Source organism: Pseudophryne corroboree, chromosome 3 (assembly GCF_028390025.1).
Source record: "Pseudophryne corroboree isolate aPseCor3 chromosome 3, aPseCor3.hap2, whole genome shotgun sequence".
In the NCBI taxonomy this organism is placed as follows: domain Eukaryota; kingdom Metazoa; phylum Chordata; class Amphibia; order Anura; family Myobatrachidae; genus Pseudophryne; species Pseudophryne corroboree.
Window position 1 is genome coordinate 800896786 of NC_086446.1, and position 17011 is coordinate 800913796.

Here is a 17011-nt window from a genome sequence, read left to right on the forward strand (position 1 = left end):
ACTGACTGCAGTATGTTATATGTGCAGTGGCTGTGTTCCTAATATTCCATTACCTCCCCCCACCCCCTTCTCTCTCTGGGGGAGATGTACTAAGCCTGAAAAGTGATAAATATCACTGTGATAAAGCACCAGCCAATCAGCTCCTAACTGCCATGTCACAGGCTGTGTTTGAAAAATGACAGTTAGGAGCCGATTGGATGGTACTTTATCACAGTGATATTTATCACTTTTCAAGCTTAGTACATCTGGCCCTCTCTCTCTCAATCTCTCTCTCTCAATGTGTGTGTGTGTGTGTGTGTGTGTGTGTGTGTGTGTATGTGTGTGTGTGTGTGTGTGTGTGTGTGTGTGTGTATTTTAAAGGGTAACAAGAAAGACGTGGTAAAATGTTAGTACATAATATAAAAGTGCAGGGAATACAGTTGATTTCTCTAACGTCCTAGTGGATGCTGGGAACTCCGAAAGGACCATGGGGAATAGCGGCTCCGCTGGAGACTGGGCACAACTAAAAGAAAGCTTTAGGTCACCTGGTGTGCACTGGCTCCTCCCTCTATGCCCCTCCTCCAGACCTCAGTTAGATTTCTGTGCCCGGCCGAGCTGGATGCACACTAGGGGCTCTCCTGAGCTCCTAGAAAGAAAGTTTATTTTAGGTTTTTTATTTTACAGTGAGACCTGCTGGCAACAGACTCACTGCATCGAGGGACTAAGGGGAGAAGAAGCGAACCTACCTGCTTGCAGCTAGCTTGGGCTTCTTAGGCTACTGGACACCATTAGCTCTAGAAGGATCGAACACAGGCCCAGCCTCGGTCGTCCGGTCCCGGAGCCGCGCCGCCGTCCCCCTTACAGAGCCAGAAGCAAGAAGAGGTCCGGAAAATCGGCGGCAGAAGACATCAGTCTTCACCAAGGTAGCGCACAGCACTGCAGCTGTGCGCCATTGCTCCTCATGCACACTTCACACTCCGGTCACTGAGGGTGCAGGGCGCTGGGGTGGGGCGCCCTGAGCAGCAATAAAAACACCTTGGCTGGCAAATATATCACAATATATAGCCCCAGAGGCTATATATGTGATAAATACCCCTGCCAGAATCCATAAAAAAGCGGGAGAAAAGTCCGCGGAAAAGGGGCGGAGCTATCTCCCTCAGCACACTGGCGCCATTTTCTCTTCACAGTGCAGCTGGAAGACAGCTCCCCAGGCTCTCCCCTGTAGTTGGCAGGCTCAAAGGGTAAAAAAGAGAGGGGGGGCACTAAATTTAGGCGCAATATTGTATATACAAGCAGCTATTGGGAAAAATTCACTCAATATAGTTTTAATCCCTAAATTATATAGCGCTCTGGTGTGTGCTGGCATACTCTCTCTCTGTCTCCCCAAAGGGCTGTGTGGGGTCCTGTCCTCAGTCAGAGCATTCTCTGTGTGTGTGCGGTGTGTCGGTACGGCTGTGTCGACACGTTTGATGAGGAGGCTTATGTGATGGCAGAGCAGATGCCGATAAATGTGATGTCGCCCCCTGTGGGGTCGACACCAGAGTGGATGGATAGGTGAAAGGTATAAACCGACAGTGTGAACTCCTTACATAAAAGGCTGGATGACGTAACAGCTATGGGACAGCCGGCTTCTCAGCCCGCGCCTGCCCAGGCATCTCAAAGGCCATCAGGGGCTCAAAAACGCCCGCTCCCTCAGATGGCAGACACAGATGTCGACACGGAGTCTGACTCCAGTGTCGACGAGGTTGAGACATATACAGTGTTTTGTTCCCCCATCAAATGAGTGAATGAAGTGTGAAAAAGCGTGGGTTCCCCCGATAAGAAACTGGTAATTTCTAAAAAGTTACTGATGGCGTACCCTTTCCCGCCAGAGGATAAGTTACGCTGGGAGATATCCCCTAGGGTGGATAAGGCGCTCACACGTTTGTCAAAAAAGGTGGCACTGCCGTCTTAGGATACGGCCACTTTGAAGGTACCTGCTGATAAAAAGCAGGAGGCTATCCTGAAGTCTGTATTTACACACTCGGGTACTAGACTGAGACCTGCAGATAGTGCTGCTGCAGCGTGGTCTGTAACCCTGTCAAACAGGGATACTATTTGGCGAACATAAGACGTCGTCTTATATATGAGGGATGCACAGAGGGATATTTTGCCGGCTGGCATCCAGAATTAATGCAATGTCCATTCTGTCAGGAGGGTATTATAGACCCGACACTGGACAGGTGATGCTGACTTTAAAAGGCACATAGAGCCTTATAAGGGTGAGGAATTGTTTGGGGATGGTCTCTGGGACCTCGTATCCACAGCAACAGCTGGGAAGAAAATTTTTTACCTCAGGTTTCCTCACAGCCTAAGAAAGCACTGTATTATCTGGTACAGTCCTTTCGGCTTCAGAAAAGCAAGCGGGTCAAAGGCGCCTCCTTTCTGCACAGAGACGAGGGAAGAGGGAAAAAGCTGCACCAGTCAGCCAGTTCCCAGAATCAAAATTCTTCCCCCGCTTCCTCTGAGTCCACCGCTTGACGCGGGGGCTCCACAGGCGTAGCCAGGTACGGTGGGGGGCCGCCTCAAAAATTTCAGCGATCAGTGGGCTCGCTCACAGGTGGATCCCTGGATCCTTCAAGTAGTATCTCAGGGGTACAAGCTGGAATTCGAGGCGTTTCCCCCCCGCCATTTCCTCAAATCTGCCTTGCCGACAACTCCCTCAGGCAGGGAGGCTGTGCTAGAGGCAATTCACACGCTGTATTCCCAGCAGGTGATAGTCAAGGGGCCCCTACTTCAACAAGGACGGGGTTACTATTCCACACTGTTTGTGGTACCGAAACCGGACGGTTCGGTGAGACCCATTTTAAATTTGAAATCCTTGAACACATACATAAAAAAATTCAAGTTCAAGATGGAATCGCTCAGGGCGGTTATTGCAAGCCTGGAGGAGGGGGATTACATGGTATCCCTGGACATCAAGGATGCTTACCTACATGTCCCCATTTACCGTCCTCACCAGGAGTACCTCAGATTTGGGGTACAGGTTTGCCATTACCAATTCCAAACACTGCCGTTTGGACAGTCCACGGCACCGAGGTTCTTTACCAAGGTAATGGCAGGAATGATGATACTCCTTCGAAAAAAGGGAGTTTTAATTATCCCGTACTTGGACGATCTCCTTATAAAGGCGAGGTCCAAGGAGCAGTTGTTGGTCGGAGTAGCACTATCTCGGGAAGTGCTACAACAGCACGGATGGATTCTATACATTCCAAAGTCACAGCTGGTTCCTACCACACGCCTACTGTTCCTGGGGATGGTTCTGGACACAGAACAGAAAAAAGTGTTTCTCCCGCAGGAGAAAGCCAAGGAGCTGTCATCTCTAGTCAGAGACCTCCTGAAACCAAAACAGGTATCGGTGCATCACTGCACACGAGTCCTGGGGAAAATGGTAGCTTCTTACGAAGCAAAATTCCATTCGGCAGGTTCCATGCAAGAACCTTTCAGTGGGACCTCTTGGACAAGTGGTCGGGATCGCATCTTCAGATGCATCGGCTGATAACCCTGTCTCCAAGGACCAGGGTATCTCTACTGTGGTGGCTGCAGAGTGCTCATCTTCAAGAGGGCCGCAGATTCGGCATACAGGACTGGGTCCTGGTAACCACGGATGCCAGCCTTCGAGGCTGGGGGGCAGTCACACAGGGAAGAAATTTCCAAGGACTTTGGTCAAGTCAGGAGTCGTCCCTACACATAAATATTCTGGAACTGAGGGCCATTTACAATGCCCTAAGTCTGGCAAGGCCTCTGCTTCAAAACCAGCCGGTACTGATCCAATCAGACAACATCACGGCAGTCGCCCATGTAAATCGACAGGGCGGCACAAGAAGCAGGATGGCGATGGCAGAAGCCACAAGGATTCTCCGATGGGCGGAAAATCACGTCTTAGCACTGTCAGCAGTGTTCATTCCGGGAGTGGACAACTGGGAAGCAGACTTCCTCAGCAGACGCGACCTATACCCGGGAGAGTGGGGACTTCATCCAGAAGTCTTCCAACTGTTGGTAAACCGTTGGGAAAGGCCACAGGTGGACATGATGGCGTCCCGCCTAAACAAAAAACTAGATATTGCGCCAGGTCAAGGGACCCTCAGGCGATAGCTGTGGACGCTCTAGTGACACCGTGGGTGTACCAGTCGGTTTATGTATTCCCTCCTCTGCCTCTCATACCAAAGGTACTGAGAATAATAAGAAAACGAGGAGTAAGAACGATACTCGTGGTTCCGGATGGGCCAAGAAGAGCTTGGTACCCAGAACTTCAAGAAATGATATCAGAGGACCCATGGCCTCTACCGCTCAGACAGGATCTGCTACAGCAGGGGCCCTGTCTGTTCCAAGACTTACCGCGGCTGCGTTTGACGGCATGGCGGTTGAATTCCGGATCCTAAAGGAAAAGGGCATTCCGGAGGAAGTCATTCCTACGCGGATAAAAGCCAGGAAAGAAGTAACCGCAAACCATTATCACCGTATTTGGCGAAAATATGTTGCGTGGTGTGAGGCCAGGAAGGCCCCAACAGAGGAATTTCAGCTGGGTCGTTTTCTGCACTTCCTACAGTCAGGAGTGACTATGGGCCTAAACTTGAGTTCCATTAAGGTCCAGATTTCGGCTCTGTCGATTTTCTTCCAGAAAGAACTGGCTTCACTGCCTGGAGTTCAGACATTTGTAAAGGGAGTGCTATATATTCAGCCCCCTTTTGTGCCTCCTGTGGCACCTTGGGATCTCAAAGTGGTGTTGAGTTTCTTAAAATCACATTGGTTTGAGCCACTTAAAACTGTGGATTTGAAATATCTCACGTGGAAAGTGGTCATGTTATTGGCCTTGGCTTCGGCCAGGCATGTGTCAGAATTGGCGGCTTTGTCATGTAAAAGCCCTTATCTGATTTTCCATATGGATAGGGCAGAATTGAGGACTCGTCCCCAGTTTCTCCCTAAGGTGGTATCAGCTTTTCACTTGAACCAACCTATTGTAGTGCCTGCGGCTACTAGGGACTTGGAAGATTCCAAGTTACTGGACGTAGTCAGGGCCTTAAAAATTTATATTTCCAGGACGGCTGGAGTCTAGAAAAAATGACTCGCTTTTTATCCTGTAGGCACCCAACAAAATAGGTGCTCCTGCTTCTAAGCAGACTATTGCTCGCTGAATTTGTAGCACAATTCAGCTGGAGCATTCTGCGGCTGGATAGCCGCATCCTTAATCAGTAAAAGCCCATTCCACGAGGAAAGTGGGCTCATCTTGGGCGGCTGCCCGCGGGGACTCGGCTTTACAACTTTGCCGAGCTGCAACTTGGTCAGGGGCAAACACGTTTGCTAAATTCTACAAATTTGATACCCTGGCTGAGGAGGACCTTGAGTTCTCTCATTCGGTGCTGCAGAGTCATCCGCACTCTCCCGCCCGTTTGGGAGCTTTGGTATAATCCCCATGGTCCTTTCGGAGTTCCCAGCATCCACTAGGACGTTAGAGAAAATAAGATTTTACTCACTGGTAAATCTATTTCTCGTAGTCCGTAGTGGATGCTGGGCGCCCGTCCCAAGTGCGGATTGTCTGCAATACTTGTACATAGTTATTGTTAACTAAAGGGTTATTGTTATGAGCCATCTGTTGAGAGGCTCAGTTATGTTTCATACTGTTAACTGGATATGGTATCACGAGTTATACAGTGTGATTGGTGTGGCTGGTATGAGTCTTACCCGGGATTCAAAATCCTTCCTTATTGTGTCAGCTCTTCCGGGCACAGTATCCTAACTGAGCTTTCTTTTAGTTGTGCCCAGTCTCCTGCGGAGCCGCTATTCCCCATGGTCCTTTCGGAGTTCCCAGCATCCACTACGGACTACGAGAAATAGATTTACCGGTGAGTAAAATCTTATTTTTCAGTTGGTTTGGAATACAATATGGTCCAGATTGTGTCCTTCGTTCATGAAAAAACCTTTTTTAACAGGCGCTAATATCAAATGCTATAAAAAAACCTTTTGGATAAAATAACAATCAGCTGCAAAAAGTTAGTGACCTGGGGTTAGCAGGTCAATCAAATTGCACTGGGCCACCCAAGTGCAATTAACCACAAAACTCCAATTGTTAGAAACTTTTGTGCTATATTATAAATTTATATGATATGGCTGACAAAAATAACAGACTCCTATTGAATTAAAAATATTTAATAATATATATTCATATATTATTAAATATTTTTAATTCAATAGGAGTCTGTTATTTTTGTCAGCCATATCATATACATTTATAATATAGCGCAAAAGTTTCTAACAATTGGTCCTTCGTTCATGATACAGATTTTTTGCGGCTTTCTGAAGTTCCGCATCAGCCGGCGGCTCACTTCCGGCGTTATCGCTGCAGTTTCCCGACGACGCGCACTGTCATGTGTCTGGCTGCGCTAGCGAGCAGAATTTCCCTTACTGGGCGGAAAGCCATCCTCATCATCTTCATGAGAGGCCTCTACACAGCCAACATGGCCTCCTGACCGCTGAGGTCTGCACACATCCACCAAGAACCACGCCAAGAAATGACCATATCTTATCCAAAACCAATTCAAAGGGACTGTATTCCCTCCACGTTTACATTATGTACTAACATTATGAACAGCATTTAATGAGGAAGCTGTCGTTTTTATATAAAATGAAACCTCTTTTATTTGATATCATTGGTGCGACTTTTCTTTACTTTATAACCGATTTGTTTTTGTTTTTCTACCCATCCAATTATATCCCGTTTTTTCCATCTGAAAAATGTTCTATTATCGGGTGAAAACCCACGGGATCTGGGATAAGTTCCTGGAACTACTGTATGTGTTTTCACGAAAAACGGGGCTGTAAGGGTTGGTTATCCGGGATTTAATTTTGCGCGTCGGGGGCATGTGAAACAAAATCCCCAATAACTGCCGACATCGGGGACAACTGAATAGCTCCTGTATCTCTATAACTCTGTAGCTCTCTATACACTAAATAATTCTATATCTATATATCTATACTGTTTAAACACTCTATATCAGTGATGGGGAACCTTGCCACTCCAGCTGTTGTTGAACTACACATCCCAGCATGCCCTGCTACGGTTTTGCTATTTGGCCATGCTAAAACTGTAGCAGGGCATGCTGGGATGTGTAGTTCAACAACAGCTGGAGTGCCAAGGTTCCCCATCACTGCTCTATGGCCCTCATTCCGAGTTGTTGGCTCGCTAGCTGCTTTTAGCAGCATTGCACACGCTAGGACGCTGCCCTCTGGGAGTGAATCTTAGCTTAGCAGAATAGTGAACGAAAGATTAGCAGAATTGCTACTACATATTTCTTTGCAGTTTCTGAGTAGCTCCGGACCTACTCCTAGATTGCGATCAGTTCAGTCAGTTTAGTTCCTGGTTTGACGTCACAAACACGCCCTGCGTTCGGCCAGCCACTCCCCCGTTTCTCCAGCCACTCCCGCATTTTTCCGCAAACTGTCAATCACACTACGATCACTCCAGCGTGGAAAAAACATTGTTCGCTCGTGAGTAAATCTACTAAGTTCTTAGTTAAATTACTAAGCGCATGCGCTCTGCGTACCATGCGCATGCGCATTTTCCACCTATTCGCTGCGTTGCGAAAAACGGCAATGAGCGAACAACTCGGAATGACCTCCTATATACTGTTTAAATAACTGTATCCCTCTATTCACTATATAAATGGGTTGGGTACGAAATCCCGGCAGTGAGAATTTCCGACGGTCAGGATGTCAGCAACGGCATCCTGACTGTCCAAATCCTGACGGATCCCTGTAAGTAACCCTAGCCCTACCCTTACCTCTACCCCTACCCCACCCCTCCCTCAGCCTAACCGTAACCGCCCCTGCCACAGCCTAACCCTAGCCCTGCCCTTACCTCTACCCCTACCCCACCCCTCCCTCAGTCTAACCGGAACCATCCCCTGCCGCAGCCTAACCCTAACCCTAGCCCCGCCCTTACCTCTACCCCTACCCCACCCTCCCTCAGCCTAACCGTAACCGCCCCCTGCCGCAGCCTAACCCTAGCCCTGCCCTTACCTCTACCCCTACCCCACCCCTCTGTCAGCCTAACCATAACCGCCCCCTGCCGCAGCCTAACCCTAACCCTAGCCCTGCCCTTACCTCTACTCCACCCCTCCTTCAGCCTAACCGTAACCGCCCCCTGCCGCAGCCTAACCCTAACCCTAGCCTTGCCCTTACCTATACCCCTACCCCACCCCTCCGTCAGCCTAACCGTAACCGCCCCCATGCCGCAGCCTAACCCTAACCCTGCCCTTACCTCTTCCCCACCCCTCCCTCAGCCTAACCCTAGACCTGCCCTTACCTCAACCCCTACCCCACCCCTCCCTCAGACTAACTGTAACCGCCCCCCTGCCGCAGCCTAACCCTAACCCTAGCCCTGCCCTTACCTCTACCCCACCCCACCCCTCCCTCAGCCTAACCGTAACCTCCCCTGCCGCAGCCTAACTTTAGACCTGCCCTTACCTCAACCCCTACCCTACCCCTCCCTCAGCCTAACTGTAACCGCCCCTCTGCCGCAGCCTAACCCTAGCCCTGCCCTTACCTCTACCCCACCCCTCCCTCAGCCTAACCGTAACCTCCCCTGCCGCAGCCTAACCCTAGACCTGCCCTTACCTCAACCCCTACCCCAACCCTCCCTCAGCCTAACTGTAACCGCCCCCCTGCCGCAGCCTAACCCTAGCCCTGCCCTTACCTCTACCCCACCCCACCCTTCCCTCAGCCTAACCGTAACCTCCCCTGCCGCAGCCTAACCCTAGACCTGCCCTTACCTCAACCCCTACCCCACCCCTCCCTCAGCCTAACTGTAACCGCCCCCTGCCGCAGCCTAACCCTAACCCTATCCCTGCCCTTACCTCTACCCCTACCCCACCCCTCTGTCAGCCTAACCATAACCGCCCCCTGCCGCAGCCTAACCCTAGCCCTGCCCTTACCTCTACCCCACCCCTCCTTCAGCCTAACCGTAACTGCCCCCTGCCGCAGCCTAACCCTAACCCTAGCCCTGCCCTTACCTATACCCCTACCCCACCCCTTCGTCAGCCTAACCGTAACCGCCCCCCTGCCGCAGCCTAACCCTAACCCTAGCCCTGCCCTTACCTCTACCCCACCCCTCCCTCAGCCTAACCGTAACCGCCCCCTGCCGCAGCCTAACCCTAACCCTGCCCTTACCTCAACCCCTACCCCACCCCTCCCTCAGCCTAACTGTAACCACCCCCCTGCCGCAGCCTAACCCTAGCCCTGCCCTTACCTCTACCCCTACCCCACTCCTCCCTCAGCCTAACCATAACCGCCCCTGCCGCAGCCTAACCCTAGCCCTGCCCTTACCTCTACCCCTACCCCACCCCTCCCTCAGTCTAACCGTAACCGCCCCCTGCCGCAGCCTAACCCTAGCCCTGCCCTTACCTCTACCCCTACCCCACCCCTCCCTCAGTCTAACCGTAACCGCCCCCTGCCGCAGCCTAACCCTAGCCCTGCCCTTACCTCTACCCCTACCCCACCCCTCCCTCAGCCTAACCGTACCGCCCCCCTGCCGCAGCCTAACCCTAGCCCTGCCCTTACCTCTACCCCTACCCCACCCCTCCGTCAGCCTAACCATAACCGCCCCCTGCCGCAGCCTAACCCTAACCCTAGCCCTGCCCTTACCTCTACCCCACCCCTCCTTCAGCCTAACTGTAACTGCCCCCTGCCGCAGCCTAACCCTAACCCTAGCCCTGCCCTTACCTATACCCCTACCCCACCCCTCCCTCAGCCTAACCGTACCGCCCCCTGCCGCAGCCTAACCCTGCCCATACCTCTACCCCTACCCCACCCCTCCCTCAGCATAACCGTACCGCCCCCCTGCCGCAGCCTTACCCTAACCCTGCCCTTACCTCTACCCCTACCACACCCCTCCGTCAGCCTAACCATAACCGCCCCCTGTCGCAGCTTAACCCTAACCCTGCCCTTACCTCTACCCCTACCCACCCCTCCCTCAGCCTAACTGTAACCGCCCCCTGCCGCTGCCTAACTTTATTTGCGGCTTATTCCTCACAAACACCCACATCTGTACTATTTAAATTGCGCACTATGGGGCAGATTTAACCAGTGATATTCTTGTTATCGCTCATTACAAATACCAATATGAATAATGTTGTATCTCTGTTTCCCCCTAGCGGTCTGATAGTCCCGGAGGCGGCTGGAAACGAGACAGTCCCGGAGGTTGTGACGACATCAGGATACGCCTTGCTGCACTTCTTTAGCGACGCTGCTTACAACCTGACCGGCTTCAACATCTTCTACTCGTACGTTGCAGGGATAGGTGCTCTGATGTCACGTCCTGCAGGGACAGGTGCTCTGATGTCACGTCCTGCAGGGACAGGTGCTCTGATGTCACGTCCTGCAGGGACAGGTGCTCTGATGTCACGTCCTGCAGGGACAGGTGCTCTGATGTCATGTCCTGCAGGGACAGGTGCTCTGATGTCATGTCCTGCAGGGACAGATGCTCTGATGTCATGTCCTGCAGGGACAGGTGCTCTGATGTCACGTCCTGCAGGGACAGGTGCTCTGATGTCATGTCCTGTAGGGACAGGTGCTCTGATGTCACGTCCTGCAGGGACAGGTGCTCTGATGTCACGTCCTGCAGGGACAGGTGCTCTGATGTCACGTCCTGCAGGGACAGGTGCTCTGATGTCATGTCCTGTAGGGACAGGTGCTCTGATGTCACGTTCTACAGGGACAGGTGCTCTGATGTCACGTCCTGCAGGGACAGGTGCTCTGATGTCACGTCCTGTAGGGACAGGTGCTCTGATGTCACATCCTGTAGACCGGCCCCTTCTCCCGTCTCTCTATCAGTCACTCCCCAATAACCGGCAGCTAAATATCGTCTCTGTGTCCCTGTGACCTCCGGGGATTGTCGGGTCCGGGAGCAGATAACACACCTCCTATGTGTGTATAATACAGGGCGCATGTAACTATAATGGTCCCATCGTCCCTCTTCCTATGTACTCATGGTGGACGTGGGATCCCGTCTTTAGGTCGACAGTAAGTAGGTCAACAGAGTTTCTAGGTCGACAGGGTCTTTAGGTCGACAGGTCAAAAGGTCGACATGAGTTTGTCACATTTTTTTTCTTTTTTTGAACTTTTTCATACTTTACGATCCACGTGGACTACAAGTGGGAATAGTAACCTGTGCCGAGCGCCGCGGAAGCAGAGCGAGGCACCTTGCCCGAAGCATGGCGAGCGAAGCGAGGGGACGCGGTGCACAAATTGGGGTTCCCGGTCACTGTACGGAGAAAGCGACACCAAAAAACTTCAAAAACTCATGCCGACCTTTTGACTTGTCGACCTAGACCATGTCGACCTAAAGACCCTGTCGACCTAGCATCCCTGTCGACCTACTTACTGTCGACCTTACATACCACACCCGTGGACGTATGTGGGTAATTCTCCCTGATCCCGCGGTGCTGGCCCCTGGCGGAGCACAGAGCATTGTGACTTCTCCGTCAGATGCCGGAAGCACAGACGCCATGATGACTGCGACTACGGTACGATGCTATTACGCAGCTGTACGCCGGTCTAGGCGATCACGTGAATAATAATAATGTACATTGTGTGGCGGTGATGTTGTCATCTCATGGAGAACGTGTCTTTCCCCGCAGACTGAACTCCTGCCCCAACAATTGCTCCGGCCACGGCAAGTGCACGACGAGCAGCTCAGTGCCCAGCCGGGTATACTGTGAATGTGATAAATACTGGAAGGGAGAAGCCTGCGACATCCCCTACTGCAAGAACAACTGCGGGAGCCCCGACCACGGCTACTGTGACCTGACTGGCGAGAAGCTGTGCGTCTGCAATGACAGCTGGCAAGGTGGGTCACCGGCGGGGGGTCCCTGAGGGCATTACATAGAGTAGAGGCCGGTGCAGCTCTCACTGGGTGCTGGGTGCCTTATTCCGGGTGTGGCCGGCCACTGATTATCTTCAGCTTGCCCCCGGTGCCCCCATCCTGGGAAATCGCTGGGACTCTTCCTGACTCTCTGGCCTGTTGGTAACAGGGACGGATCTAGACTTTTATTTAGGGGGGGCGGTTTACTGTTTAATATTGACTCCTCCCTCTACAGTCCCAACTCCTCCCATCTGCAATCCTAACTCCTTCTCTTTCAATTCTGACTGAACTTTTTGAGTGAGACTGAGATAGAGTTCTATGTACATGTGACTGTGCTGTGGGGTAATTGTATTTATTAGCCCTAGTACCCACACACCAGCAAGTGAGGGTAAATGCTCTGTAACCCTTGCTCTCCTGGCTCCTCTGTGCTGCTGTGGTATAAGCTGCAGCATATCGTTCTGCCTCAGGCTCTCCCCGGAGAGCTCTCTTCTGCTCAAAAGTGGGCGTGGCTATGACTGTGTTAGAAGGGGCGGTCGCCCCCTTCGCCCCCCCCCTAAATCCACAGCAGTCCAGGGGGAATGGACAGAGGGCCTAAAACCCCAATCGTTCAATCAAAAGTGTAAAAATATAAGTGAATGTCAAAACAAATACAATTGTTAAACTACATTTACTAATAAAACAGTTACGTTTTATGTAACATTAAAGCCTTTCATTGTACTTTATCAGAGAAACAATTCCCCCACAAACTGCAAATCTCCTAATTAACATCATCATCGCTGAAGGCTGCGTGTTACAATAACCGAGGTTCCCCTTTGTTACCAGCCAATCGCAAGCATCTTCCCACACGACAGCTAATCACAGCCAGTTCAGGAGACCCCTTGCGATTGGCTGGTGGCTGATGGGAATCTTAGTCATGTTCATTCACTGGCGAGTTCTTGTTTAATCTCTGTCCTAGTGCTGCAAAACAGCTGATCAGGTGACAGCAGCTGTAAACGTTGCGGTGTTAACGCCATTAAATATATGCAGTGACTGCTCTAATGTCTTATGTGCTAGTCATTTTTCTTATATAAAAAAGTCTTGCTATGAACAGTTTCTACAATGTTGCCGTGCCTATGCTCTCTTATTCGGGAACTGATGGCTTCTGCAGAGCATGCCATGGAACTGGGTATAAAAAGCATCCTCTGCTGTAACCCAAATGTCCTTCCCTGCCGTTACCTTGTCAGCTGGTGACCCCTAGTGGCTAGATAAGAGTTTACACCTTACTGGGATTACCTGCTGCATTCCAGAAGATTTGCAGTGTGGGGACATTTATTATTATTATTATTATTATTATTATTATTATTTCTCTAATGTCCTAGTGGATACTAGGGAAAGGTACTTAGTACTGTGGGGTATAGATCGGGTCCATTGGAGCCATGGCACTTTAAGAAATGAATCGTATGGGCTGGCTCCCCCCCTCTATGCCCCCCTACCAGACTCAGTTTAGAAAAATGTGCCCAAGGAGCTGTTTGCATTCTGTTGCTCTCCAGAGAGTTTTCTTCATAATTTTCTGTTAGTTTGCTATTTTCAGGCAGCCCTGGGACTTGGGGGGGGGGGGGGGGGGGGAACCGAACCAACTTTATAGAGTTAATGGTTCGTATCTCCGCTGACAGGACACTGAGCTCCTGAGGTGCTGATCTCATACCCCCAGGGTTTGAGCCCACGCCGGCAGCATGTCGCCACCCCTTAACAGATGCCGAAGACCATGGTGCGGTGAGTACAGACACCGGGGTCCCGGTTAGCAGGTCCACGGTGACCACTTGGCGGCTTGAAGTGTTCACGCGCTGCGGTGTCCACCGGTACCCACACTGGCGATTAATAAAGGAAAGGGGCTTACAGGCTCTTTTAATGCATTTTCCATGGAGCCAGTATAAAATTTAAAGCTGAGGGACCGCATGCCATTAAGGGGGCGGGGCTTCCTGAAGAGCGGGACCAGAGACGAACGGCGCCATTTTTTACTGCTGCTACTGTGAGTAAGGCTGCTACGGAGACTGCTCCTCAAAAGAACCACTAAACCACCAATAGTACTGGTACAGGGGGTTTTAGTGAAGGGGGGAGCATATAAGCAGCAGTTCACTGCTGTGAGGTACATTATAATTATACCCATATACCCAGCGGAGTGTGGCTCTGTCTGAGGTGGTGTGCTGGTCCCGATTCCTCTCTGTGTCTCCCCATTCGAGGTCTGGGTCACTGTTACATAGGGACGCTGAGTTTCTAGACTGAGTCTGGTAGTGGGGCATAGAGGGAGGAGCCAGTGCACACTATTGGTTTCTTAAAGTGCCTAAGGCTCCTAGTGAACCCGTCTATACCCCATGGTACTAATGTGGACCCAAAGTACCCTCTACGGACTACGAGAAAAGGAAATTAGAAATTAGGAGAAAGAAATTAAAATCCTATTGTTGTGGTGTATTTGAACAAATATGTCTGAAAACAAATCTGTGTGTACTTCATGTAAGGTTACTTTTACACCTTCTTCACGGGATTCTCTAAGGTGTACCCAATGCTCTCTACCGTCACACAGTAGCAATGCAGAACCTGAGTGGGTGGAGTCATTTACAGCGTAAATTGGGAATATAAATTATGAGTTAAACAGGAATTCCTGCTAAACAGGAAAGACCGATATTGAGACAGTCTATAGACACATTCATGTTTGCTTCAAAGGCTGACCACAGACTGATCCCTCAGCTCCATCTGAAGGTCTCTCAGAAACACACTCTCCCTCAGGTGTTACAGTCTGACTCTGAATCTGAGACTCCAGAGTGGGACGAGGGGGAGTTAGACGTGGAGGAGGAAGGTTCCTTGTCACCGGGAGTGGATGCCCTCATTTATGCTATTAGGGAGGTGCTCCACATTCCAGATAAAGAATCAGATCCTGTGGAGGAATTATATTTTAACGCTAAGGAAGAATGGGTAAACCCTGACAAAAAGTTTGTTATCCCTAAGTGGTTACTAAATACCTTTCCTTTCCCTGCGGAGGATAGGAAGGTTTGGGAAAATCCGCCGATGGTGGATATTTCTGTGTCCAGGCTGTCCCGTAAAACTGGTACTACCTGTACCTGGGGCTATTTCCCTATAAGAACCAACTAACCGCAAAATTGAAACTTCTCTCAAGTCAATCTGTATGGCAGCGTGTGTAGCTCAACGTCCTACCGTAGTCTGTGGGTGGATTTCTAGGGCCATAGTAAAATGGTCTGATACTGTCATTACAGGAATGGATACGCTGTCACAAGAGGATGTCGTTATGCTTATGCATCCTATCCAGGATGTTGCAAATTTTATGAGTGAGGCTGTTAAGGAATTGAGGATCATTCATGGCCGTACCACGGCTATGGCGGTCTCTGCTCGCAGAGCTCTGTGGTTGCGTCAGTGGTCAGCGGATGCTGATTCCAAGAAGGGAGTAGAAAGCCTTCCATTTACAGGAAAGGCCTTGTTCGGGGAGGAACTGAACAAGTGGATATCTCAGGCGACGGCAGGTAAGTCCACATATCTGCCGTCCACGGCACCTCCTGCTAGACGTCCCTATACGGGACCCTCTCTACAGTCCTTTCGTATGGCCAGGTTCAGAGGTAGAGCCAGAGGGGCCTCCAATGCTGCTAGAGGCACTTGTGGTAAGTCCCGTAGACCAGCGGCTGTTGGAAACTCGGACCAGGCTTCCGGACCTGCTTCTGCGAAACCCACCGCATGACGGTTGGCCCCAGCAGGAGGACAATTTCCAGGTGGGGGTTTCGCCTGCAACACTTCGCCCATATGTGGGCTGAGTCCTGTTGGGATACTTGGGTGAGGGATCTTATATCCCAGGGGTACCGGCTGGAATTTCAGGAGTTACCATCTCACAGATTCTTCAGGTCAGGCTAACCAGCTTCACCTGTAGCAAGAGTTACATTGCAAGAGGCCATTCAAAAACTTCTTTCAACGGGGGTTATTGTTCCAGTGTCTCCTCCGCTACACACAAATGGATTTTATTCAAGTCTCTTTGTAGTTTCAACAGCGGACGGTTCGGTTCGACCGATATTGAACCTCAAGTCTTTGAACACTTATCTGCGAGAGTTCAAATTCAAAATGGAATCACTCAGAGTGGTGATATCAGGTCTGGAGGAGGGGGAGTTTCTAGTCTCCCTGGATATCAAGGATGCTGTGGCCGGAGAGCCCCAGCCACGAGGAGAATGGCCGCCGGCAGCACTGAAGGGGTTAACCCCTAGTGCCTGGCGCCATTCTACAGGACAATGGGCGCTTGGCGCCATATTTAAAAAGTAATGGGCGCTAGGCGCCGGGCTGTATTAAATGTATAAAACTGTATTTTTAACTGTGCCGTGGTCCCGGACCCCTCCGGAGACCACGGCAGGGAGGACAGCCCCCGGCGCGCTTAGCAGAGTGTGCGCGCCGGGGGAGAGGAGGCAGCCGCTGACCGCCGGAGTCCGGGAGCTCCGCTCCCGGCAGCAGTCAGTGTAGCCCCGGGCGCACTGGAGTGTGCGCGCCGGGGAGAAGGGTGAGCGCTGCGGCTGGGAGCTCGGCTCCCGCTGCAGTGCTCTATGTGAGAGCCGCCGCTGGGGGCCGGGAGCTTTGCTCCCAGCGCCTCAGCCCAGCACGGGTGGCCAGCCGCAGCAGCCGGGACGGACGTCCCGGGCTGCTAGTCGGCGAGGGGGGTGCGCTGCAGCCCGGCTCCCCGCCGGACGCTGCAGCGAGGCTAACAGACAGGCGCCGCTCATGGGGGACCGGGCTAGCCGGCTCCCTAGCGGCGTGGGCACATTAGGCGGCCAAGCAAGATGGTGAGCGCTGGGGTCCGGGAGCTACGCTCCCGGCGCCTCAGCGCTGAACAAAGCCAGAGTCACGGCGGCCGGGACAAGTGTCCCGGGCCGCCGGGCTTAGGTACAGGGGGGTGCGCCGCTGCGTGCGGCGAGGCCACTGATTAGTGCCACCCTGGGGGGACAGGGAGAGCCAGCTCCCTGGAACCCCAGAGGCAGAAAAGCAGGCTGGAGGATGGGGGAAGCCAGCCCCATACCTCCAGCACACAGAGAGCCCTCGCAGCCAGGCTGCAGGGCTAGGGAAGGCACTGCAGTGCCTGAGTATGTAGAGTCTGTGCAGGGCACAGGCTCAGTG

At 51.7% G+C, this 17011-nt stretch overlaps 1 protein-coding gene across 1 annotated transcript in view; it reads left to right on the top strand.

The window, feature by feature from the left end:
* The window catches only part of ATRNL1 (attractin like 1), a 1127078-nt gene that overhangs the window by 177977 nt on the left and 932090 nt on the right, over positions 1 to 17011 (top strand). The window contains exons 4-5 of the mRNA XM_063963337.1: positions 10167 to 10295; positions 11652 to 11860. Coding sequence (XP_063819407.1) covers positions 10167 to 10295; positions 11652 to 11860 — 338 coding nt within the window. The remainder of the gene's footprint in view (positions 1 to 10166; positions 10296 to 11651; positions 11861 to 17011) is intronic.